Below are 27,717 nucleotides of genomic sequence, written 5' to 3' on the forward strand. Positions count from 1 at the left end.
TATATTTTCCTAAAATTTATTTAAGAACAGAAACACAATTTATCTTACATATTTTGTATACCCTTAGCTATTTCTAAAACAACTTTCAGGAAGTCACATCCCTGAGTGCTATTAATCTTTTTCTAGATCTTAAGGGATACTTACATTACAGAAAGTGATATGGACAGAGGAGACAGCTTTTTCTTGGTGGTGGTGGTGGTGTTTTATTTTATTATTTTTTTCTTTTTTCTTTTTATTAACATATAATATATTGTTTCAGGGGTACAGGTCTGTGATTCATCAGTCTTACACAATTCACAGCGCTCACCATAGCACATACCCTCCCCAATGTCCATCACCCAGCCACCCCATCCCTCCCACCCACCTCCACTCCAGCAACCCTCAGTTTGTTACCTGAGATTAAGAGTCTCTTATGGTTTGTTTCCCTCTCTGCTTTCATCGTTTCATTTTTCCCTCCCTTCTCCTATGATCCTCTGCTTTGTTTCTCAAATTCCACATATCAGTGAGATAATATGCTAATTATCTTTCTCTGACTGACTTATTTTGCTTAGCATAATACCCTCTAGTTCCATCCACATCATTGCAAATGGCAAGATTTCATATTTTGATGGCTGCATAATATTCCATTGTATATATATACCACGTCTTCTTTATGCATTCATCTGTTGATGGACATCTAGGTTCTTTCCATAGTTTGGCTATTGTGGACATTGCTGCTACGAACACTGGGGTGCATGTACCCCTTCGGATCACTACTTTTATATCTTTGGGGTAAATACCCAGTAGTGCAATTGCTAGGTTGTAGGGAAGCTCTATTTTCAACTGTTTGAGGAAGCTCCATGCTGTTTTCCAGAGTGGCTGAACCAGCTTGCATTCCCACCAACAGTGTAGGAGGGTTCCCCTTTCTCCGCATCCTTGCCAACATCTGTCATTTCCTGACTTGTTAATTTTAGCCATTCTGACTGGTGTGAGGTGGTATCTCATTGAGGTTTTGATTAGTATTTCCCTGATGCCGAGGGATGTTAAGCACTTTTTCATGTGTCTGTTGGCCATCTGGATGTCTTCTTTGCAGAAATGTCTGTTCATACCTTCTGCCCATTTCTTGATTGGATTTTTTGTTCTTTGGGTGCTGAATTTGATAAGTTATTTATAGATTTTGGATAATAGCCTTTTATTTGATATGTCATTTGCAAATATTTTCCATTCTGTCAGTTAGATTTTGGTTTTGTTGACTGTTTCCTTTGCTGGGCAAAAGACTTTTATCTTGATGAAGTCCCCATAGTTCATCTTTGCCCTGGCTTCCCTTGCCTTTGGCAATGCGTCTAGGAAGAAGCTGCTGCGGCTGAGGTCAAAGAGGTTGCTGCCTGTGCTCTCCTTTAAGATTTTGATGGATTCCTGTCTCACATTTAGGTCTTTCATCCATTTTGAGTCTATTTTTGTGTGTGGTGTGAGGAAATGGTCCAGTTTCATTCTTCTGCATGTGGCTGTCCAATTTTCCCAACACCATTTGTTGAAGAGACTGTCTTTTTTCCATTGGACATTCTTTCCTGCTTTGTTGAAGATTCATTGACCATAGAGTTGAGGGTCCATTTCTGGGCTCTCTATTCTGTTCCACTGATCTATGTGTCTGTTTTTGTGCCAGTACCATACTGGCTTGGATGATGACAGCTTCGTAATAGAGCTGGAAGTCCAGAATTGTGATACCACCAACTTTGCCTTTTTTTTTTCAACATTCCTCTGGCTATTCGGGGTCTTTTCTGGTTCCATACAAATTTTAGGATTATTCCATTTCTTTGAGAAAAGTGGACGGTATTTTGATGGGGATTGCATTAAATGTGTAGATTGCTCTAGGTAACATTGACATCTTCACAATATTTGTTCTTCCAGTCTAGAGCATGGAACGTTTTTCCATTTCTTTGTGTCTTCCTCAATTTCCTTCATGAGTATTCTATAGTTTTCTGAGTACAGATCCTTTGACTCTTTGGTTAGATTTATTCCTAGGTATCTTATGGTTTTGGGTGCAGTCGTAAATGGGATCAACTCCTTAATTTCTCTTTCTTCTGTCTTGTTGGTGTATAGAAATGCCACTGATTTTTGTGGATTGATTTTATATCCTGCCACTTTACTGAATTCCTGTATGAGTTCTAGCAGTTTTGGGGTGGAGTCTTTTGGGTTTTCCACATAAAATATCATATCATCTGCAAAGAGTGAGAGTTTGACTTCTTTGTTGATTCAGATGCCTTTTATTTCTTTTTGTTGTCTGATTGCTGAGGCTAGGACTTCTAGTACCATGTTGAATAGCAGTGGTGACAGTGGACATCCCTGCCATGTTCCTGACCTTAGGGGGAAAGCTCTCAGTTTTTCCCCATTGAGAATGATATTCACTGTGGGTTTTTTATAGATGGCTTTTACGATATTGAGGTATGTATGGTGGTGGTGCCTTTAAATAAGTGAATGAAGCATCAGAATGACCACCTCAGAATCACAAAAGTCTATTTGGTATAAATGAGCCTCTCATTAAAACCTGGCCACGCACTGCTAGTGGGCATAAAAATAGTATGCCCATTGCCTTCTCTGGAAAGCAATTTGACAGCATGCATTAGGAATCTTAATAAGTTCGTAACTAGCCTTTAGCCCAGTCCGTAAATTTTTAGAGATCTAGTTTATGACAATAAGCAGAAAGAGGTTATCTCAGTTACTATTATATAGCAAAGATGCTAAACACCACAATGCTGTACAAATAAGAAAATGGTTATGTAAATTATTGTATATCCGTGTGCCACGTGCCTGGTTGTACCTGCTAAGGCCTAGCACAGTGCCTCACACATGCTAAGCTCTCAGTAAATATTTGATGAATTTATGACTGAATGAAATATAATGCAGTTATGAAAATGTTTTTGAAGAATATCTAATGGTATGAGGAAAACTCACACTCACAATACACTGTGAAGCAGAATAAAGAGGATATAACACATACACAGCATGATTCTATTCCTTTAAAAATAGTAAAAAAAAAAAATTGAAATGAAATGCTAATGTTGGGGCACCTGGGTGGCTCAGCCATTAAGTGCCTTCGGCTCAGGTCGTGGTCCCAGGGTCCTGGGATCGAGCCCCGCATCGGGCTCCCTGCTTCTCCCTCTCCCGCTCCCCCTGCTTGTGTTCCCCCTCTTGCTGTGTCTCTCTCTGTCAAATAAATAAATAACATTTAAAAAAAAAGAAATGCTAATATTAAGAGGTCAACTCTAGTTGATTTATGAGTAATTATTCTTATTAGCATTTTTCATATTTTCAAACAATTTTAAAACAGCAATCATATATTGCTATTATAGCTAGAAAAAAGAAACAAACTTTAAGATTTTGTTTTTAAGTAATCTCTATACCCAATGCAGGGCTCAAACTTATAATGCCAAGATCAAGGGTCACATGTTCTACTGACATTCAGCGAGGTGCCCCACAAATCTGTTTTTTTACTTTTTTTTCATTTTTTTAAAGATTTTTAATTATTTGAGAGAGAGAGAGAGAGCACACAAGCAGGGGGAGTGGCAGAAGGAGAGGGAGAAGCAGGCTCCCCACTGAGCAGGGAGCCTGATGTGGGGCACGACCCCAGGACCCTGGGACCATGACCTGAGCCAAAGGGAAATGCTTAACCGACTGAGCCACCCAGGCACGCACAAACATGTTTTTTTAAAGGCCACTCTCAGAAACTGTATTCTGATTTCTTGAATGAATGAACAATAATCTGTATTTCAAAGTCAGCTAAGCTGTGATTTGTTCAGAATCAATTCAGTTGTATTTGCCCGTGTTATTCCATTCATACATAGTACCTTCAGGTAATGTGTACTATAGAAACTAATTCTCACAACATCTTTTACCACTCTAGACAACTGAGTTAATGAAAGATACCCATTAATCTCCAAAATGTCTTACATAATTAGGAAAATGAAAACATTTTTTGGTTCTCCACATTCATAAAATAGTCATTCACTTACTCATATTGGTCTAAGTTGTTTGATTTCTTTCCCGTTACATAATTACTTGGGATATAACCTTCACTCCTGGAAAGAAGGAAAATAGGTAAACAGAAATTATTTTACTGAGAGGTTATTAAAAGAAAAATTACTGCCTTTGTGGAAATATTAAGCACTATATATTACCTAAAGCTTTAAGAAAAACTAGTCAACCCCCAATAATTCAATATATCTATAGCATTTGATGCTTTACAAACTACTTCCTCATTTGACCTTCTCTAAAACTCTGAGATAGGCAGGCACAAGTGTTCCCACTTCCTGGTGGGGAAACCAAGGCTTGGAAAGATTAAGGGGCTTTCTCCAGGTCCCAAAGCTAGCCAGTAACAGGGCCAGAACTTAAAATCTGACTTTATGATAGGTTCAGAGCCCTTCCTAATATTCCACGATGCTTCTCTTGAATTCACAATTTCTTGGGATGTTTGAAAGAAATCACGATTTCAGAAAAGTTAAAGTGTCAGATAAAAATACCCATCTTGCCAATACTCCAACATCTGTGTAGAGTACTGTTTCACAGAAGGTAATCCCTGACCTCTACATCAGCATCATCTGGGACACTTGCTAAAAAGGTGAATTCTTGGATCATACCCCAAGAGAACTGAATGAGAAGGCCTATGTGAGGCCAAGGAAACTCAGTTTTACCCCAGATGACTCTTACACACATTACCGTTGAAGAAGCCCTCATACTTGAAGTTTGCTAGAGAAAATCTCAAATGCTCACAAACAAAAAGGAAACTATGTCAAATGAGCGCTCTTTTCATTTGATTTGGAAATCATTTCAAAATGCATACATACATCAAAACATCATGGTATACACCTTAAATATATGTAATTTTTTATTTGTCAATCGTACTTCAGTGAAACTTAAAAATTTTTTAAATAAAAAAGGAAACAATCATAATAGGTAGAATCTTGGTAGGAGTCAAGATTTTAGTGTAAAATAAAAGACATGTGTATAAAATTTTAAAAATTGAGTAAAATCCTTGTAATCTTAAATTTGAATTTGAACTATTAGTAGGAACTCATAATACACACACACACACACACACACACACACACACACAAAGTACATATATGTAGCTCTGCTGCACTGAGAAAGGCCCAGAAACAAAGACACTCTAGGAGTAATTAGAATCCTAGCACCCCAATTGTTGTCCAAACACTATCTCACTAAAAGGAGCAAGCATTCCTTGGAAAAATGGCACACTGAAGGTTTGGCCAGGAAAAAATACCAGATGAACTTGAGCTGTCTTATTTTACCCAGAAAGCAAGGAAACTAAGAAAGATTAAAGAGGTCCCAAACCAGCTACCACTGACCTAAGATGGGTCAATTCAATCAAAAAGAATAATGACTGCAATGGTTGCAATATGCATCCATAATAACCCTTAAAACAATTATTGGTTACCATTGTTATCACTGATAAGGTGAGGAGGCTCAGTCATCAAATCAACCCATCATTCTGAAAATTGGTAAAAGAAAAAAATCAAACATTTCTCTTGCCTTTGCTGTACAAACCAAATGAACTGATTGATGAGATAGTTCTTCTCTAGAGAATTAATAAATACAGACAGAATGCAGAGTTAGAAAAATCACCATTTTACAATCCCTAATGAAATAATGGATCCAAGCAGTAATCACTAATGAATGCCAAAATCATTAGGTGAAACCCTGATAAAAAACTTTATCATCACCTGGACCAGTGAGCAATCTTCACATCATTAGAAGTGGGACAACCAGATATCAATTTCTAATGTGATCAAGACCCTAGACTACAATTTACAGGAAATATAGGACGCGGAGACCTATTAAATGATACCATGTGAAAGCAATTAGCTTAATCTAGATTATGGATCATTTCGTAGGGTAAATGATCTGGTTTCATCAATAAATCAAACTTGGAAAAAAAAAAAGAAGGATGGGGACTGTTGTAGAATAAGAAACATATCAGCCAAGTCAAAATGCAATATCTGGACCTTATTTTAATCTTAATTAAATTGCATAAATACATCTTAGAGCTAATCAGGGGAAAACAGAATTATGTAATTGGTACCATCCTTAGACCAGAGGAGCCCCTACCATTGACCTCACACTTTCAAGAGCATGCTAAAGTCCGTGTTCCCTCAGCCCTCTTCTAGACCATCACCTGGATAACTAGGACCCCAAAATTCTCTGTCCGTGGCTAAGGCCAACACAGACCTTTCCACCTTATACTCTGAAAAGCAAATTATGCTGGTTACGTACAACTCCTTCTAGCCCAAGTCCAAGGGGTGGCCAAGTTGGGAAGTGGCTTCTGCAAGCGATGTGGACAGAGCTTGTCCATATGGCTGGGAAATCCACATGGTGCCTGTGGGATGGAGCTATGGTAGAAGGGAAAGAGAGGACCCCAGAGAGCCAGCCCTCCATGCACTGTCACATTCTGGCATGGGACTTCATTCAAACCTTGCTTCCTTGTCATTTTGAAGGTACGTTTGTTAAGTTAGAGGATAAATGTTATTTTATTTACCAGTTTGTCAGCTTGACTTAGGGCTTCAAAATATTTAGATAAATGATATGTGGGCTTTCATTTATACTCTTCCTCCAGTCCTGACAATGTTAGGGTAAAGTCCACAGGTCGTATTTTTTTAATTATTATTAAGTATGATAATGACATAGCAGTTGTTTAAACACATCTTTAGTAGTTAGATTCAGGGGTAAAATGACAATGATTTGAATTTACTTTTAAATACTCTAAAAAAAAAAAAATTGGGAGGATTGGTAAATCAGTCCAGAAGTGAACTGAGGAATAGAGAATTGGAACTGGGAGATGTATTTAGTGTTTTGCTTCACATCCAAGGAGGCAAGGAGGTGAGAAAGCAGATTTGGAGGGAAGGTATGCTCTGGCCAGGACAAAAAGTCCTCTCCTTTTTATCTACAGGAATGCAGAATATAAACAGGATTATATTTCAGAGGTAAACACAGTATACAGTTTCTTTAATGAAGCCTAAAAGATACTCATCCCCTACGTTTATCCATATTTACCAATCATTTACCAAATAATATTAAAGTTGAAAGGACTGGTCCTTTAAATCCAAAATTATCTTGTCTAAATAATGCTTGTTTTTAAATTTCTTTCTTTTTTTTAGGTTTTATTTATTTATTTGAGAGAGAGAAAGAGCATTCGCACGCTAGTGGGGGGTGGGAGGGAGGGCAGAGGTGGAGAAAGGGGAAAGAATCTCAGACTCCATACTGAGTGCAGATCCCAACACAGGGCTTGATCCCACAACCCTGAGATCATGATTTGAGCCAAAACCGGGAGTCAGATGCTTAACAAAACTGAGCCACCCAGGCACCCCATTTTAAAAATTCTTGCATTTATGTGTATATATGTATTTTATACATGTATTTTATATATATATACACACACATGCACATATGTGTGCACACGCGTGCGCGCGCGCGCACACACACACACACACACACACATTCTCTCTCTCTCTTAGAAAAATGTAAGCTTACTTACCTTGGAGAAAAAAACCTAAAATGTCATTCTCCCAAGATCAAAATAATCTAATTAAACATACAATGAATGAGAAAGAGACCAATGTAATGCATTCTAATTTCTGGAAAGAAGTGGTTGATCCATTTGCATTTATTGAGTCATTACTAAGAATACATTGTGTTATTGCAAAGTAATAATGTGTACTTTCATTTACTGTTGACTGAACTAGTCTCATTACATAATAGTTAGACTCAGCACTCAGCCCATAACTCCCACCCACCCGCTGTGTGTCATACACAGAGGGAATACTTACCCGTATTTATCTCTTGCTCTCCACCAATGAACATCATTCTTTTCTAATATAATATACTCTTGGCCTCTCTCTAATCTGAGATCATGCGGCTCTGTTGCTTGGAAATCATACATGGCTACAACGATTTCTTCACTATTGTCTTCTTCTTCAGGTGGAATTGGTGGGGGAGGCCTTCGCTAAGAAAAGGAGACAACATACGAAAATGTAGTCATTCTGTTTGAAACTGGATGTGAAGCAAAACACTAAATGACTCACACAGCACCAGAGAATAAAGCAGAAACCTCAAGTCTACCTAATACAATCTGGGGAATCCTCCCATGACTTTGATGATATTGGTGCTACTGGACTTCTCAGGGGTTTCAGAATATAGGGCATGAGCAAAAACCCTCTTTATTTTTTTTTAAAGATTTTATTTATTTATGTGAGAGAGAGAGAATGAGAGATAGAGAGCACGAGAGGGGGGAGGGTCAGAGGGAGAAGCAGACTCCCTGCTCAGCAGGGATCCTGATGTGGGACTCGATCCTGGGACTCCAGGATCACGACCTGAGCCGAAGGCAGTCGCCTAACCAACTGAGCCACCCAGGCGCCCTGCAAAAACCCTATTTAAACATCAAAGAGCCTCTGCTCGATGTCAGGGCTAGCCTTCCAGGGTTATGTGAGTAGAAACCAAAGGACTAAAGGTGGACCCACCATTCCAGTGGCCTGCAAAGGGGAAAAGACACATTAGAGAGTGAGTCTTTTATCAGGTCTCCTCTCAATCAGAGCATTTTGCACTTCTTTGTGCCTACTATGTGCAAGGCATGCACCTAGTACCTAACACACTTTTTTTTCATTTATTCTTAATACTGATTCTATGAAATAGAGTATATAATTCCCATTTTACAACTGAGGAAACAATGGTTTAAGTAATCCACCCAAAGTCACTTGTACCAGATTCACATTGCATGGGGTACTATCTGAGTCCCAAGTACATGTGTTTCCAACCATACCCCACTCTTTAAAGGCATATCATTAAATCACCGAATTCACTTTTTTGACATAATACTGTGGTCGTAAGACTGAACTATTCCTTCAAAGTCCCATACCTTTTCTACAATTCTTGAAGCCAAAATATAAGCAAAATGCCAGATGGAAGAGAGGACCCCAGTGATAATCTGATATAATTAAATTAATACTATTTGATACAAAAGAAAATCAAAAAATCCTTAGCATATTGGTTTCTGATATGATATGGTAGGGAATGGGGACAGAATCATATGAATGAATATAAACTTACTTATTAAAACTGTAAATATTTCTAAAAGGTAAAGACCACCTACCTTCTTTGTTTCTGGTGCTGGAGGTAATGCTTTTTTTATACCTGAAAATGACAAAAAATAGGTCAAAATGCCATCTTCCAATGATTGAGAGTTTTAACAAAAAGTGAAAACACAAAGATGAGAAATCCACTCGGACTCTCTCATTCTGGTGCATGTTGCTTATATCAGTATTTCAGAGAAGAATTTAAAATGCTGTTGAAGCTGGTTTGTTGTCTGCCTTCCTGAGCAGACTAAAAATGCCGGAGGGATTGGGGCCATGTCTTATTCTTGGTAAACAAGTGAGACTACGACTAACTAAAAAGCTTACACTCGGCGAAGGAAACCATCAACAAAATGGAAAGGCGGCCCACAGAAGAGGAGAAAACACTCACAAATCACATATCTGATAAGGGGTTAATATCCAAAATATACAAGGAACTCCTATAACTCAAAAGCCAAAAAACTCAAATAACAAAAATGTTGCAAAGGACCTGAACATTTTTCCAAAGAAGACAGTCAGATGGCCAACAGGTACATTAAGAAGTGCTCAACATCACTCATCATCAGGGAAATGCAAATCAAAACCACAACGAGATATCACCTCATAACTGTCAAAATGACTATGATCAAAAACACAAGAGGTAACAAATGCTTGGGAGGGTGTGGAGAAAAGCCTCGTGCACTGTTGCTAGAACACAATATGGAGGTCCCTCAGAAAATTAAAAATAGAACTACCATATGACTCAGCAATCCCACTTCTGGGTATATACGCAAAGGGAAGGAAAGCAGTACCTTGAAGAGACATCTGCACTTCCATATTCATAGCAGCATTATTCACAATAGCCAAGGCATGAAAACAACCTAAATGTCCATCAACAGATGAACTGATAAAAAAATGTACTGTGTGAGATATGTATATATAATGGAATGTTATTCCACCTTTAAAAAGAAGGAAATCCTGCCATGTGCAACAATATGAATGAACCTGGAGGATATTATACTAAGTGAAATAAGCCAGACAGAAAAAGGACAAATACCACATGGTATCACTTATATGTGGAATTTAAAATTAAAAGAAAAGTCAAACTCATAGTAACAGAGAGTAGAAAAAGTAGTTGCCAGGAGATGGGCGCTGGGGAGAGGGAGACAGAAATGTTGGTGTAGAGGGCACAGATGTTCACTTTTAAGATGAATCAAGGCCTGAGACTCTAATGTATAACGCGGTACCTCTAGTTGATAACACTGTAATGTATAACGGAAATGTCCTGAGAGTAGAACTTAAATATTCTCACACATACACACCAAAAGGTACACATGTGAGGTGATAGATGTCTTAACTAACTTCATGGGAAGAATCCTTTGCCATCAGGATGCCAAATCATCACACTGTACACTTTAAATATCTTACAATTTTATTTGCTAATTATACCTCAATAAAGCTGAAAAGAAAAAAACTGCTGATGGTGCCACATTAAGCTCATGCTTTTAACAGAGTCATTTTGATCAGGCTTCCATATTGTGATAAAAGCTCTTGAAAACAGACCTTCTGATTCCATGAGATGGCCCCACTGCTAAATAAACATAATTATTCATACAAAATACACCCACCCTACAGTTACATGGTGCTAGAAGGTGTAAAGGTTACAGTTAACCAACACCAGAATCAAAACCAAGTCACTTTCACACTATACCAATAGTTTGTATATCCTGCACATAATATAATTATAAAATAAAATAAATACTTACTACTCTCAAAAAGGTTATATTTTTCACATCCAGGTGCTAATTTTTCAGTTTGTCTGCAACACTGATAACTTCCGTCTGCCCAAAATTTAGGATGATATTTAATCATAATATTATTGTTGTTCTTTATTTCTGTAATTCATAGACACATTAAATGATTAGTGAGATAAAACAGATGACAGAATGTTTTGTAGGTAACACTGTCAATCATTCTCTATTTCTCAGATATTACGTTTATTATGAAAACACCTTCATAACATCATACAACCCAGCGTTCAGAAAATCCATATGGTTCTCTTCCACCTTCTTATTTTGATGAAGCATCCTTGTTAGCAGAAGTGACCGCTGCTGTACCATGATGGATAAACACACAAGTCAGCCCACCCCATTCTGTTCTGCAGAAGAAGGGGTGAGGACTGCGCAGAACAAATCACCCATTGAGACACTCTACGCACAAGTCATCATCCACACCAAATGTTGACTTCATAAGCCATTTCTTAGAAAATAAAATCCTATTATCATAAAAGCCCAGTGCTTTCTCATCTTTAAATGTTTTAGGCATTAAATGGAAGCATACATTTTTTAGAAACTACGTGCATACCACTAGAAGGAATCAGATTATAAAAAAGGAAGTTGTCTTCATCATGTATCACGATAGCAGAGGGTCCTCAGAGAAACACTTATTGTAGATTAAAAGATTAAAAATGCAAGATACATTAGCCATATTTCTCTTCGAGTGTTAACAATGTTATATCCTAAAATTATGTACAGTTAATATTTCATTATGAGTTTTACCTTCTTTTAACTTCTTCACCCACCGGTCCCTGCTTTGTGCACTAGGTGCAAAAATGTAAAGTGTGTTAGCATCATGAACAACCTAAAATAAAACAAAAGATGGAATAGGCAAGAAATACTTAGACACAGCACTTCTGTCTAGCACAGAGACCTTGGTACCAGAGGCATCAATAAATGATTCTGAAATGATCAAATAAAAGTCAATTACTTTGGATCCAAAGAACCTACATTCCTTTCTTACAACAGCGTATCTATTTCTTCATGTCTACATCAAGTGGTGTACACATTTTGCAAAGGACTGTGTTTTTATAGAGGAAAAAATATAGAGAGAGGCCAAGATGCTTCACTAATCTTATTTCTTGCAATCTAATTAACTGAAGATCCTTAAGTAAATTTGGTGTAGCAGGGATTACTCTAATCTAGCATTTTTCTGAATATTTTACATGAATGGACTACTCTGTCAGTGTCATTGCTATACCTTCCTTTTGCCACTATAAATAATGGCAGTGGCTAACTTTATTAAACACTATCCCAACTCTATACTATGTGCTTTACAGACATTAACTCAGTTAATCCTACCATTAAGGTATAAGTATTTACATTTTATGGAGGAGGACACTAAGGCTGATCCCAAGACCTTCCATTCCTGTGTAACTCCAGAAGGCACCATTCATACAGAACACACTGCATATGGTGCCCCCTAATGTTGTGCTACATAACCTGCCCATCTCATCTGGCTGGTAATCCAAAAAACCAGGATCCTGACTTCAGAGCCCAAACTGTGAACCACAGTGCCTCTTTTAGAGGTAACTCGTGGTGAGCAATTAAAGTCTTATTCTTAGTATTTTTAATATTAGTAATAAAATTCAGCCTGAGAAACTAACCCAAGAATTTTGTCTTTGGTCTGTCACTTTACCTTTGGTCACAATCACAAAGCAGAAACACCTTGACTGGCTAAAAAGAAATATAAGGCTAGAAACCTCCCTTCCGACACTGAAAGACAAATACTGCATGATCTCACTCTATGTGGAATCTAAAATAGTCAAATTCATAGCAGTAGAGAGAGTGGTGGTTGCCAGGGACAGGGAGGAGGGGTAAATGGGGAGATGTTGGTCAGAGGGTACAAAGTTTCAGTTAAGCAACATGAATGAGTTCTGGAAATCTAATGTACAGCACGGTGACTACCGTTGACAGTACTGAACCGTATACTTGAAATTTGCTACGGGGGTAGGTCTTAAGTGCTCACACACAGGAAGGAAGGAAGGAAGGAGGGAGGGAGGGAGGAAGGAAGGAAGGGGGAAGGGGGGAAGGGGGAAGGAAAGGAAAGGAAAAAGAAAGAAAATGATAATTATGTGAAGTCATGGATACACTAATCAGCTCGACTGAGATCATCTCATAATGTACACATATATCAAAACATCAAGTTTTACATCTTAAATATACACAATTCCTATGTGCCAACTGTACCTCACTAAAGCTGAAAAAAATTATTTTTTACCAACCACCAAAGCAATGGCAGGAAACTGTAATGTTGAATAGTAAGCATGACTAAAAGCCCAGAATTATACTGTGGCAAAAAACACGCCAGCTTACCTGAAATGGATATTTATTTTGGCAGGGAATAACACCCTCATCATTCTTCACTATTTCCACACACTTGATTTTTGAAACATCAATAAATCCCTTTCTGTATTTTTTCTGTTAAAAGAAAAACAAAGAGAGAACCACTGCAATCATAACAAGAAAAAATGTTATTAATAGAAAAATTTGTTAACGAAATCACCGATTCAAAATACTACAATTTTCTTAATAATTACCTAAATCATGTCTCCATTTATTGTCAAAACTGTTCAAAATACTAACGTTGTGAGAATTGTAATAAAATAATATTATTATATAAAAAGTAATTATTTGTTTATTTCTAAAGATGAAATTTTCCTATCCTTGCCCCCAAAACACATTTTTGCCCCCAAAACTCCCTTTTATTGTCACCTTCCCCTTTCAGACATATATCTTTTGAATTTCTTCAACATCTTGTTGACAGCACTCCATCCCCACTCCCTCACCCCACCAAAATAGCATCAAAGACCAAACCAAGCAAACTCCAGGTACTTGACGGGGCACTCAGTTAGCTACACCTCCGACTCTCAGTTTCAGCTCAGGTCATGATCTCAGGATTGTGAGATCAAGCCCCACATAGGGCTCCGTGCTCAGCATGGAGTCTGCTTGAGATTCTTTCCCTCTCCTTCTACCTCTCCCCTCTGCGTATGCGCTCTCTCTCTCTCCCTCCCTCTCTCTAAAATAAATAAATAAAAAATAATAATCACCTTTAAAAAAAAAAAAAGAACTCCACGTACTTGAACACAGGTGCAAACTCTAGCCAGTTACTTTTTTTTTCCTGCAACACAGATAACTCAGGAGGATTTGAGGTGGACTTAAGGTATTCACATAAAACTCCCATTCGGATTCTATTGTTGGATATTCTCCTCTACTTCTCTATTCCCCTCTCTCTGCTCACTGAACTTCTGCCTGCAGCAATTAACTAAGGACACATCAGGACCTCCCTCCACCCGGAAGCATAGTAATCTCATGCCCGAAAATTCATCAAAGGGAAAAACCCAGAAGAAAACAAAGTAGCATGTGCCAACATAAGTTGATAAAATACACCCATTAAAAATGATTACAAACACAACGTAGAAATAAAAAAGGTTCACTGAATAATACTAACTGATATATTCCACACAAAAAGCTGTATAAAGACTTAAGTTATCTTTGGAAAGAGGATGGTAGATATTCGTATGATAAAGAATAGAAGGAAAAGCAGAGAAATGAAGGACACTGTAATATTTGGGGTGACCCCGCTACCTCCTGGCTCTTGTCATTCAAAATTGCTTCACTGAATATTCTAAAATTGTCCTCTGGTCACAACCTTTGAGCCCCCTGTCCTGCTCTCAGGAACCTGCGCTGCATTTTTACTGTCACCGTAAGACTTTCAGACCTGCCCACTTTCCCAGGCCACCAGCTCCCATCTGACAGCTGACTGGACTCTTCTGGAGGTCATTTCACCATACCCTCTTTCTCTCTCTTCCCATTCTCCCCCCACCTCTTCACGAGTCCCACATGTCTCTTGACAATTGTGTCAGTGACCAGTTCTATCTACACCCTCCCTACTCCTTCACACCCGGTTGCAGAAAGTCAACGATAATCCTAATTTTCTTCGCTATGCTTCCCCAGGCCTTGACTGCGGCTCCTCATCTCCTTTGCCTGTATCTCTCATAGAGGAACCTGGTGGCCTCCGTGGAGAACACCAGTCTCATCAGAACTACAAACCCTTCCCATTCCCTTCAGCCCAGGAGACACACTCCCTCACTGCTTTATGAAGAAGAGAACAGCCTTCCCACGAGCACACCCTCCAACTTCTTCCCTCTGGAGATCAAAAGCACTCTAAAATTTATCTTTTTTCTTCTCTTTCATCCCGTCTCTTGGAGAAGTTAAGGATACTGCAGCTCAGACAGGTTAAATATATTCATCAAGGACCCCAACTGACCCCAAAGCCCAGTGGACCCTGGGATAACCCAGCTGCAAACAAGCAACAGCATTAATGGAGCTAAGTCCCCAGGGGGGGCAACAAAGATTCTGAGCATGGACTAAGCTTCAGCCAGGGTAGAGAGAAGAACATTCTCCCCAGCCATGCTTCTTGGAGGAACTTCCTTCTACCTACAGACACATTCGGGCCTCTCCCATCCATACCAAGAACCCTTCTTTGGCCCAGCTATTGCCCTGGCTTCCCTCTTCCCTTCCTGAAAGAGACGATGCTTACGTCCTCAGCCTTCATTTCCTTCCCGCCCATTCCTCCTCCTCAGCCACCTGCCATCTACATCCACCTCACCACAGCCTGCTGAGCCGCTATCAAAAACATCACCAGGGACCAAACCCAACAGTCTTTCCTCAACTGTCATCCACTCACACCTTTATGGGGCATCTGAAAGTGCCACCACTCTCTTCTCCCTGAGTGGTCTTGACTTTGGGTCGTCCTGGTTTTTCCTACTCTCCCTTCCCTTCAGGGTTCCACAGACAACCCTGTCCTGTGTCGGCAACTGTGTCAAGGAGCACAAGGTCAAGATCAGGGAAGCTCACTTCCTAAGCAGACAGCTCAACTATTGTGCCATTCAATCCTCACAAACTCTGTGAGGTAAACATGACCAGACACATTGTACAGAGGGAAGAAACGAAAATTACTTGCCCAAGACAGACAGTAGTTATGATACTGTATATTAAAAAGATGCTCATGGACACAGAGGAGTTGAAGCTTCAATGCCAATTCTGGAAGAGAAATTCTGGTATGTGAAAGGGAGAGAACTGAACGGCACATGACAGGGAAGGAGTAAACAGCACATACGAAGAAAAACATAATCCAGAATGACCTCAGTTGCCTCATACGTAAAATGGGAATAACAACAGCTATGAGAATTAAATGAGTCGGTATTGCCAAGTGCTGAGAATAGTGTCTGGCCTAGAATATGATATCAGTAAGTGTTGGCTACATAAAATAAATAAGTAGCAAAAAAAAAAAAAGACCAGTGTGGCTGAAGCACAGGGTGCATGAGGCAGGATGGAAAGATGAGCAGGGCCAGCCTGTAAAGAACCTGCTGCACAGTATTAAGAGGTCTGGTCAGACAGGGCCATCCACCCTGCTCTTGAGGCCTGTGACAGTTAATGGGTGGAAGAAATTGCCAGAGCACCATCCTACTATTAACAAGTCACACATGTTCACTGTAGAAACCTTAGTAAATACTAACAGCACAAAGAGAATCAAATGACCCTTAATCTCCCAACCCTGGAGAAAATCACTGTTGACATCATGGCATTTTCCTGACATTGGTCTCAGGGATCATTTATCACCTGCCAGCTCTCTTAGCCCTTGAGCAGTAGGCTATATATGGTCTGTTTCCAAGATACCCATCTCCACCCACCACCTGCCCCTGCTATTAAATGCAGCTGTTAAATGCAGGTCAATCTATACCGGAAAATTTAGGATGGCCTGTATACTGGGTTGACTTATGCCCCCTAAATTCATGTTCTGGGACATACAATCTATTCATGTACTGTACTAATATTGGGGTTTGCAGATAAAGGTTCAAATATAAGCTGCTCATGCATGATTTTATCTAGCCCACCAGCAAACACTGATCAGACACCAAGCACAGCGTTGTGTGCTGTAGCTGCAAAATTACACAAGGGGGTTGAGGGTTTCCCTAAGAGGAGTTCACAATAATATACTGGGTGGAAGGAGAAGAGGGTAATGATTCAGAATCAGGTAATAATGAACCCGTGTGAACTCATGGTGTTTATGGAGTGGGGCAATGACTGGACCAGGAGAAGCTGAGGAAGTTTCAGGGAGGAAGTACCACTTTGATTTGGTTTCTAAAGGGTAAGCAGGAGTTTTCCTGTAGAGAAAGTAGAGAAAAATATTCCAGGCAGCAGAGACAACAAAGCGCTCATTTAGGCAACAGAAAAAAATGCATGTGGCTCAGAGTGGTTCAGGGGAAGTGTAGGAAATGACACCAAAAAGGTTATTTGGGACCAAATTAGGAAGATGCCTATACGCCAGACTTAGGAGTTTGGAAGGAAGAGCGCTGTACTGGGGTTTGCTTTTGAAATCATTAATTATGAATGGCAGGGGGACGAATGGGTAGACAGGGAGGCTATCCAGGAGCCTGCTGCAGTCGTTCAGGTGAGGGATGACAAGGTCATGAACCCAGTCAATGGCAGTAAATCAGGTGAGGAAAGCAGGGATGCCAGAACATTAAAAGAGAGAGTCCACATAACTCTGGCATCAATTAGATGCGGGGATTAAGAGAGAGGAAGGAGTTAGGAAACCTCAGGGATTTTGAGTCTGAGTGACCAGTAGACACCAACACCATGAATCACCATAGGGAACACAGAAGAATCAGGTTTGAGATAATGTTGGGAAATGTTTTTTGAGTTGATTATTGGACAACCCACTGGAAATGTTTGAAGGGAATTGACAATATGAGGCTCGTACTCAGCAATGCTTATCACTTTCTTTATAGTAAAGAGAATTCTGCTTTTCTCAACACATATGTTGTGTATATATAGTAGAATCTTATTCTAGCCACATCTCAGGGAACCCTAGGAGATTAGGCAAGGTCAAGGAAGAGACCTGCCATAGGGAACCCTAACAGTTGCTGAAAGAGCCATGTGCCTGCCCCCTTAACACCTGGTCTTTGCACTCTGGTGAATCAGAGTTAACACTGAGAAGGGACATAGAACATATAGTTTTTTCTCCATTCAGATTATTTATCATTTCTTCAATAGGAAAATTAGTTCATGATAACCGAAGTATGCTATACATTACTGTTACTATTGTGGCCAAGGAGAAATATCCAAGGTCATTACATGTTTCATGTGAAGTTTCCCTTTTATTTCTACAGCCTTCACCCTGCCCACCAAACTGAAAATCACAATTAAACCAAGATGTCACCTTACTCATGTTTGAGTCATCCAAGCTGAAAAATCTACCTGGCACTTAGCAGATGTTCATTAAACAGTGTGCTGAGCCAGTCTGCAAAGAAGTATGTATGACACTCTGTATGTGCGTGTGTGCGTGTGCGTGTGTGTGTGTGTGTGTGTATAACACAGGATATATATCTTTCCTCTCTTGCATGGCCTCTATATACTCTACCATGCTTGAAAATGAGTTAAGTAATTGCCATTTTACACATTTCTAAACCAGCACAAATGGGGAAACTAGATCTAGAGATGAACTATAACTTGCTTAAAACTCCATATCAACCGAATGGCAGAACTGGGAGGTAAATGCAAGAGATCCTATCCCCCGGGAAGTCTTTCAAGGTACCCTGTTTTCCTTTAATTTCCAGAATACTCAGTATTTTAAGAATATCAATATCAATCCTAAATTAATGAAATAACATTTTTCTAAACGTATACAAGCATTCATTGGCCCCAGGTAAATGTGGGAAGTCAGCTATTTATCTTCAGGACACCCTGTGTCCTCCTTCTACACCCTACACCCCAGGCCTCTGAGTCCCCATTAGGCACAGTGAAAGACCTACCATAATTTTCCTCCAATATTGCAAATGATCCCTCCCCTTTTCCCCATCACAGCTTTTATTCCTAATGTGGCTATCCCCAGCTGCACACCACAAAAGAAATTTGCTGGATGAAATCACCCTCACATTGCAATAGGATCTCAGGAAGGGGGCAGGAGCGACCCTGTGTCCAGACTCTGCTTTGCAACTTAGAAGTTGTATGGCCTAGGGCAAGTTCTGTCCCCTCCCTCTCAGTTCCCTTGTCTGCAGGATAAGACACTACTATTCACTCTGCTAAGCTTTTCGCAGCAATAAAGATAATGCACACAGGTGCTTAGCACAGTATCTGGCATATGAAATCGCTCCCTAAATGCAGCATTTACTATTAATTAGTTTTCACAACAACCCTGGGAAGTTTTATGAAACTGATCATATGAGCAGTTACAAGACCAGCTAAGAGGCTGAGCCACAGATCGAACCCAGAGCTCTCAAAAACACTAAAGCGTTTACCTGACTCCAGGTCTCTCAAGCTGGAGTATTTTTGGACTCTTACTATAAAAAATAAAATTATCTTATGTCAAAATCTAACACTTGTAGAGCACTCACTATGAATCAGGCACTATGTGAACCTCTGCACATGGATGACTTAATGAACCTTCACAGCATTGTATGAGAACTCTTGTCATCCCATGTAACAGATGAAGAAATCAAGACTTACAGGGTATAATTAACCGCCAAAAGTCACACAATACACCGGGATTTGAACTTGTCTAATTCCAATCTTGAATTCTTAAGTGTCACATACACTTGAGTAACTTGGTATCACTTAACTAAGGACACACATAAAATAAGTCGAAATTTCTAATGCTTATACCTCTTAATACCTATAAGACAAAAGCTAGTTCACAAATTAAATACAAATAAAATTATACAAAAAATAAGATTTAAATGAATGTTACTTGAATGTGATGGATGGGTGTTTGCTGGAGTTGAATTTCTGTCCCTAAGCCAGTTCTTTTGGAATCTACAAGCTTGCATTACTGTGGGCCATGGGACAATCACTTCCACCCTTTCTCTCAATTTCAACTACAGGGAACCTCTGCTTTTGTACACACGGCACCATGCTAGCATTAGGCCTCCATTTGGCACACTAAATTGTTTAGTGTTCGATCAGCCACTGTTCTTTGTCAATAGGCCACAACAATCAAAACATCTTAAATATAAACCCAAAGATGGGAGATGGACTGCTGACATGGCACATTCAGTGACAAGGAACTACCCAAAAAATATAGACAAAAAGTGTGTGTGTGTGTGTGTGTGTGTGTGTGTGTGTATACCCATATATGTGACATGTAATATCATACATATATATGCACACACAGGTTATATTTCTGGGGGAGTTGTGTAAAATATTGCCATCAAATTAAGAACAGAAAATTTAAAATTCCTAGAACCTGCAGTCCTCGGCAGATGGGTAGCACAAAGTTGCCGTTAACATTCATTGCATTCCATCAGGACAGTTCCTTCATTCAGCCATATTCATCAATATGGATTTCTACTTCCGCCTACCACCGGCAAGGCACAGATACCAAAGAACCATGATGGAGATAAACAAGTTCAAAATGTCTAGGTCTTAAGGAGTTTACAACCAGACATTTGCTGAGGTTAAGGAGAACAGTAATTGTTTACAATGAAAGTTCAGATGGGTCAACACTATACAGCTAAAGAGTTCCAGTCAATTCTTAAAAAAAAAAGAAAGAAAGAAAGAAAATGACGCAGTCTACTAAAAATCTCCAACAAGCCAAAGGCCTATTTTATTCATGAGGGTAGTTCTTTTCCCTTTCCACTCAGGACGCAGTTCAAAGAATGGGCCTAAGTGCAGCAGGACACATTAATCATGAGAAACAAGTAAGTCCTCAAGATGGGTTTGGCGCAGGGTTTTGTGGATATTGAGAACAATTTTGATGTAGACCTCTCTGGCATCAGGAGAAGTAGAATACATAAAATTCAAAGGCATTTCCAACTTGATGGTGGTATGATGAAAAGCCCCTCTTCACCAAGGCCTGAATTCTAGTGAAAAATGAAAGTAAGAACAAAAACTTGGCATCCTAACCTTTCTTCCTCCCTTTTCAACAAGTTATAATAATTGACATAGGTGCTTTACATTTTGTAGAGTGCTTTTACACTACAAAAAAATAACCCCCAAAACAACAACAAAACCCCAGCACTTTTACATAGAGAAGCCAGCAGTTACAGAAACATGGTTCAATTATGGTTTTTAACATAATATCCAGCATAAAAACAGGATATTGAAAAACTGCTATAAATTATAAGGAATCTGAAGGCAGAAAATTCCATTTCTGAACTCACAGAATAATCTTCATGTAAGATAATGCTAATATAGACAAGCGTAAGGTTTCTGGAGATACTTTTTTCACTACATTTAAAAAGTTTTTTCTTTTTTTTTAAGACTTTTTTTTTTAAGATTTTATTTATTTATTTGAGAGAGAGAGAATGAGAGACAGAGCACAAGAGGGAAGAGGGTCAGAGGGAGAAGCAGACTCCCTGCTGAGCAGGGAGCCCGATATGGGACTCGATCCTGGGACTCCAGGATCATGACCTGAGCCGAAGGCAGTCGCTTAACCAACTGAGCCACCCAGGCGCCCTAAAAAGTTTTTTCTTGAGTAGCCATTCCCTTTTAGGACTTTTCTATACTTCTGGCAACCCTTCCCCAAATCCCCCTTGTGGCCCAAAACACTTCTAAAAACTATTACCAGATATGTTTATCACAGTTGAAAGCAAAACTTACTAACATGTGTTTTGAAATAAGTCTAAAAGGGATTTACCTAGTTTAATTTTTAAAATTAGTAAAAATTAGGGTGCCTGGGTGGCTCAGTTGGTTAAGCAACTGCCTTCGGCTCAGGTCATGATCCTGGGGTCCTGGGATGGAGTCCCACACCAGGCTTCCCTTGCTCTGCGGGGAGCCTGCTTCTCTCTCCGCCTCTACCTGCCACTCCCCCTGCTTGTGCTCTCTCTGTCAAATAAAGAAATAAAATCTTAAAAAAATAAATAAAATTAGTAAAAATTAGAATGAGTTAGGTAGAAATAAATGTATATGGATCCTTCATAGATTTCATGTAACAGACTTCCAAATTCAAGGAATCCCAGAACTTAATAAATTCAATCCAAAGATTTCAAATCCCTTGGAGCAGAGGCGATGCCAGTGAGCTCAGATTGCCACGTTTTCTTCTTCCTGGATGTCCATCTCTGCTGCATTTTTTCATCGTCATGCATTTAGGCGAGGGCACAGGAATGAACTTTAGCCAAGGGAGTGCAGGTGGAAGTGATATAAGACCACTTCCTGTCCTCTAAAACCTTGCATATCATCTCCCATGGTCCATCTCCTCCTTTGTGATCCAGCTGGATGAGAAAGTCCAGTGGAAGATTCGGAAGACCACAAGACAATGGCGTGCTAAGGGTATAAAATTTCCTTTTGGGGAGGCACCTGGGTGGCTCAGGTGGTTAAGCATCTGACTCTTGATTTCGGCTCAGGTCATGATCTCGGGGTCCTGGGCTCGAGTCCTGCATCTGGCTCCACGCTCAGCCAGGGGCCTGCTTGAGATTCTCTCTCTCCCTCTCCCTCTGCCCCTCAGCCCAAGCATGCTTACGCTCTCTCTCTTTCTCAAATAATAAATAAATAAATCTTAAAAAAAAAAAAGATTTCTTTTTGGGTTGATGAACATGTTCTAAAATTGACTGCAGTGATAGTTGCACGACTCTGTGAGCCTACTAAAAATCACTGAATTACAGAATTTAAGTAGGTGAATTATATCTCAATAAAGCTCTTCTTAAATAAAAACAAAAAAAGACAACAGAGCCACTATATGGAAAGTGCTTAGATTCCTGAATCAAAAGTGGAGGGTAGTTGTATGTAATGTAAGGAAGAAATAAACTCTCTATTGTGTTAAGGCATTGGGTTTTGGGAAATTGCATGTTACAGCAGTTAGCTACCTTTTAAAATACCTTCTAGAATAAGAAGATCCCACATCTCAGCTACTTAATACTTCAGATTCCTTATCCATAAAGGAAACATGTTGAACTAAATCAGTGTTTCCAAAGGATGCTACGGTGGCATCCGAGGTGGCTTTAGGCGAAACTAGGACAAACGTGTGTTTTTATTGTATTTAGTTTCATGATTACCTTTTATTAATGGTTTTCCATTTACTGAGGGATACAGTTTCCTTTCAAAATTAAATGTATTTATGGAAAAAAAGACATGAGATTATTTACAGGAAACATTAAGTATAAAACAATACTATACAGATGGCACATACATATGCCAAAATCATGTAAGTAGCATGCACAATGGTTGAAGTTTGGACAACACTGAGTTAAATTATCTCTTCATTTCCAGTGCTAACATTCCTTGATTTCTGTCATTTTGTACTTATTACTGTAATCCTCCAACACCGGGCCTGCCTGGTATACCTCCCGCTCCATGAGTTAAGAGTACACTGGGGATTGGGGCGCCTGGGCGGCTCAGTCAGTTAAGCATCTGCCTTCGGCTCGGGTCCTGATCCCAGGAGCCTGGAATCAAGCCCCACGTCGGGCTTCCTGCTCAGAGGGGACGTCTGCCTCTCCCTCTCCATCTACCTCTCCCCCTGCTCATGCTCTCTCTCTCTCTCTCTCAAATAAATAATTTTTTTTTAAGAGTACACTGGGGTTACTGACTTGTTATGACAAGATCAATCCACAGGTATACATTCAGCTAAAACCCCATGAATGTCACACATAATAATTCTCAGCTACCTGAGGCACCTGGGTGGCTCAGTCGGTTAAGCATCTGACTGTTGGTTTTGGCTCAGGTCATGATCTCAAGGTGGTGAAACAGAGCCCCACATCAGGCTCCACACTCAGCATGGAGTCTGCTTAGGATTCTTCCCCTCTGTCCCTCCACCCACTCGCACACCCATGCGCTCTCTCTCTCTCTCTCTCTCTCAAATAAATAAATCTCAGGTCCCTCTTTCCTTAAAAATACACATTCCTGCACAATTCCTGAATGCCTACTTGTTCCTACCCCACCTAGTTTCAATATTCCTTACTGATAAGATACAGAAAATGCAGAAATAGAGAATGGGTTTTTATAGCAACATTTGAATTCTGGGGCAGACCTCTCACTTGGACACATTTACTGCTAAGACTGGTGTATAGGTATACATTTTTCTGGGCAGTAAGAATTTATATGAAACTCGGTGTTGAGATTTGGGCTCTGAATCTGATGGCTTAGGTATGAAATGATGAGACTTTCTGGGTGAATAATTGAGTAATAAACACAATAACAGGTTATTTGAATAATAAACATATTTGAATAATAGACACACTAATAGGTTAACTCTTAGACAGCATTATGTGCCAGGTACTGTCTCATGAATTTACATAAATGAACTCATTTATGCCTTCTAATAACCATTATACCACTCCATCTCTCCAAAAATGTCAAGAGCACAACACTGGAAAATCAGGAACTGGGTGACAAAGGCAGAAGGGGCTCTCACATGGCAGATCTGTCAGAGAGGACAGCCCATGGCCAGTACCTAGTATATGACATGCCATATGTACGCTGAGCTAGATATCAGTGAGATTCAGGGTGCTTTCCACCACTACATACTTTAATATTTAGGTGTGCAAGCACAATATCATGGAAATACTTCATTTCTCTTGACTATTTTCCTCTAAGTTGAGTATATATGCTGATACCTGGAGCCTTCTTTCATACAGTCTGAAATAACAAGTAAGTGTTTATCAGACTATAACCATGAATTTTCCAGTTTTTAAAACATAACTTAATTGTACTAACTGCCATACCTAAACACTAACCCGCCATGGAGCCTCCTTTTAAAAAAATAGAAGCCCTTGGGGCGCCTGGGTGGCTCAGTCGTTAAGCGTCTGCCTTCAGCTCAGGTCGATCCCAGGGTCCTGGGATCGAGCCCCGCATCGGGCTTCCTGCTCAGCGGGAAGCCTGCCTTCTCCCTCTCACACTCCCCCTATTTGTATTCTCTCTCTCACTGTGTCTCTCTGTGTCAAATAAATAAATAAAATCTTTAAAAAATAATAAAAAAATAGAAGCCCAGAGTCACCTTATACTAGATTCTGATTATTTTATCACCTCAGATTAACAAAGCTCTTTTACTCTCATAATGTTCTTCCCAGGTTCGTGTGAAATCTTACTGGGGAATGAATTTCTCTGTAACTCCAGGATTTCCAGCTAGAGAGATGTCTGAAACCTCTTTAGCAAGAACTAAGAAATATGGGATACGGGATACACTTCCCACCTGCAGAGACCTTATAATCTAGGTAGTAAATAAGACAGACAGACAGACAGACACACACACACACACACACACACACACACACCATTTTGATGCCTTACCAGGACCAATGAGGGTTCTCAGCCAATACTTATTTTAAATGTCGGGCAAGAAATAGAAGAGTCGTCACAAAGAAAGCATTATCTTGGGTCTGTTGGATCTGCAGGGTGCCAGACAGCCACAGATTCCAGAGACAATGTGGTGGTTCCACCGCTAGAGAAAAGGGGACTTGATATTTCTGTCTATCTGAGAACTCTGCCTAATAGAAGATGATCAGAAACAGATTGGCCAATGAAAGTGATGAGAAGAGTATAAAAAGTGGCTTTAAATATAAAGTCAGAAGTTATGGGGCACCTGGGTGGCTCAGTCGGTTAAGAGACCGACTCTTGATTTCGGCTCAGGTCATGACCTCAGGGTCGTGAGATGGGAGTTCTACATGGGGCTCCATGCTCAGCGGGGAGTCTGTTTCTCTCCCTCTGCCCATCCCCACCCTCCCGCTTGCACACACACCCCCTCTAAAAAATAAATAAATAAATCTTTAAAAAATAATAAAATTAAAGTCAGAAGTTCTTAGGGAAGAAACTCGTCAAGTTGATCAACTTCCAGGGAAATTTATGTGAATAATGTGTGCAACAAGTGAGAACCCTGCTAGAATCTCTTTATTAACTTACTGACCATGCCACAATGTGTTGAGTACTGTCTTAATGTTTTGACATAGCACAGCCAATGCATCATAATGGTTGAGAGCACAGCTTCCGGGTCAGGCAGACCTGTGTTTAAATGCAGGCTCTGTGTCCCCATGCAAATTAACCAACCTCTTCTAGTCTCCATTTCCTCATCTGTAAAATGGAGATATTAAAATAACTCAACCTAGATTATCATGAGGATTAATTGTGGTAACTCATAAAGTGCTCAGTACAGTATCTGGCCTATTGTAATCACGAATATAAGTTTAGTTTAGAATATCCTTTACCTTTAAAAATAAGATTTCTAAAATTTTTCAGCATTGAAACTTTTTTCCCCACATATAGTATAATTTCGTTACAGAATTCAGTAAGAAAGAAGGATTTAATTTTGAATATTTTACTGGCTTTTACATTATTTCTTTAGGAAACATACCAGTATTTCCTCACTTTCTTCATTGAGGAATTCAGTAAATATTCCAAGAACTCAAAAAATATAGGAGTAGACAAATAAGTTTTGACTATAGTGCATAAAACTGCAGAACACACAGGGAAACAGGATAATAGCAGAACTACTCTTTCTCTTGAAACAAAATAATGTTTTAAGTAGCTATTTTTGAAAGTAAGTTAGTCTTACCTATTAATTACCATTGAAATGTAGCAAAAATCCAACAACTACTTAGGACAATAATTGCTGGGCATCTACTATATGCTAGACAACATGCTAAGCACAAGAGATATAGAGATTAAAAAATGCAACCATTATATTTACCCAAGATAAATGAAGGCATCTGACCATATAAAGATGTGTACAAGAATATTCATAGCAGCTTATTTCTAATAGTTGAGAACTGGAAACAATCCAAATGTCCATCAAGAGGTGAATGGATACACAAATAGTGGTACATCCATACAATGGAATACTATTCAGTAATAAAAAATACAATATTGACACAACAAAATAGATGTAGTTCAAAATAATCTGCTGAGTGAAAGAAGCTAGCTTAAAAGAGTACATGCTATATGACTTTGTTTATTCTACAATACTAGTTCATGCAAACTAATCTATGGTGTCAAAAATCAGATCAGTTAATACCTAGGGATAATGGGAATAAAAAGGGAGGTATGAAATACAGAGGGGCACAAGGAAGCTTTTGGGGATGATGGACATGTTCATTATTTTATTATAGTGATGGTTTCACAGGTATGTACATATATCAAAACTTTCCAAATAATACAATTTAAATATATGCAGTTTATTGTATATTGATTATACCCCAATAAAACTCAAGAAAATATGTCCCCTGCCCTCAGGGAACTTGAAATCTGGGAAGACTTAGAAACTATGAAATTCTCTGCTAATAATTTAGTGTTCTAAATCATAGACTGAAAAAGAAAAACTAGGGGCGCCTGGTGACTCAGTTGGTTAAGCACCTGCCTTCAGCTCAGGTCATGATCCCAGGGTCTTGGGATCGAGTCCCACATCAGGCTCCCTGCTCAGCGGGAAGCTTGCCTGTCCCTCTCCCTCTGCTGCTCCCCTGCTTGTGCTCACTTTTACTCTCTCTCTCAAATAAATAAATAAAATCTTTTAAAAAATAAATTAAAAGAAAAACCAACAAATACAACCAAAGAGAAAAATAGGTATAAAGATTTAGCAAAACAACTTCACTTTATAATGGGCCAGAAGAAGGCAATCAATCAGCTCTCATTTAAATGAAGGCTCTACCTTAGCATTTATTCCAATTTAGAAACAACTCATCCACCCACCCAATTCAGCCAGCATTAAATGAATTTCTGGGAGAGAAGTAAGATTAATTTTATACCTTCCCCCAAAGTTGGTGCCCGGTCCTACCCTCTTCCCTCTTCCTTTCTCATTACTCCCTTCCTTGAGGCAGGCATGATGGAGGCCACCAAGTGGGAGCTCAGAGGGAACAGACATA

General features: G+C 39.4%; 1 protein-coding gene across 5 annotated transcripts in view; it reads right to left on the bottom strand.

Moving 5' to 3' along the window:
- The window catches only part of TEC (tec protein tyrosine kinase), a 142,711-nt gene that overhangs the window by 22,921 nt on the left and 92,073 nt on the right, over positions 1–27,717 (bottom strand). For 3 of the 5 annotated variants that reach the window (XM_027599876.2, XM_027599879.1, XM_027599875.1), the window contains 6 exons: positions 13,247–13,351; positions 11,654–11,735; positions 10,862–10,990; positions 9,137–9,177; positions 7,818–7,993; positions 3,990–4,055 (listed from right to left, as the gene is read on the bottom strand). In XM_027599876.2, coding sequence (XP_027455677.1) covers positions 3,990–4,055; positions 7,818–7,993; positions 9,137–9,177; positions 10,862–10,990; positions 11,654–11,735; positions 13,247–13,351 — 599 coding nt within the window. Of the gene's footprint in view, positions 1–3,989; positions 4,056–7,817; positions 7,994–9,136; positions 9,178–10,861; positions 10,991–11,653; positions 11,736–13,246; positions 13,352–27,717 lie in introns of those variants that run through there. The other 2 variants (XM_027599877.2, XM_027599878.1) reach the window with 2 other exon arrangements.

This window comes from Zalophus californianus, chromosome 2 (assembly GCF_009762305.2).
Source record: "Zalophus californianus isolate mZalCal1 chromosome 2, mZalCal1.pri.v2, whole genome shotgun sequence".
Classification (NCBI taxonomy): domain Eukaryota; kingdom Metazoa; phylum Chordata; class Mammalia; order Carnivora; family Otariidae; genus Zalophus; species Zalophus californianus.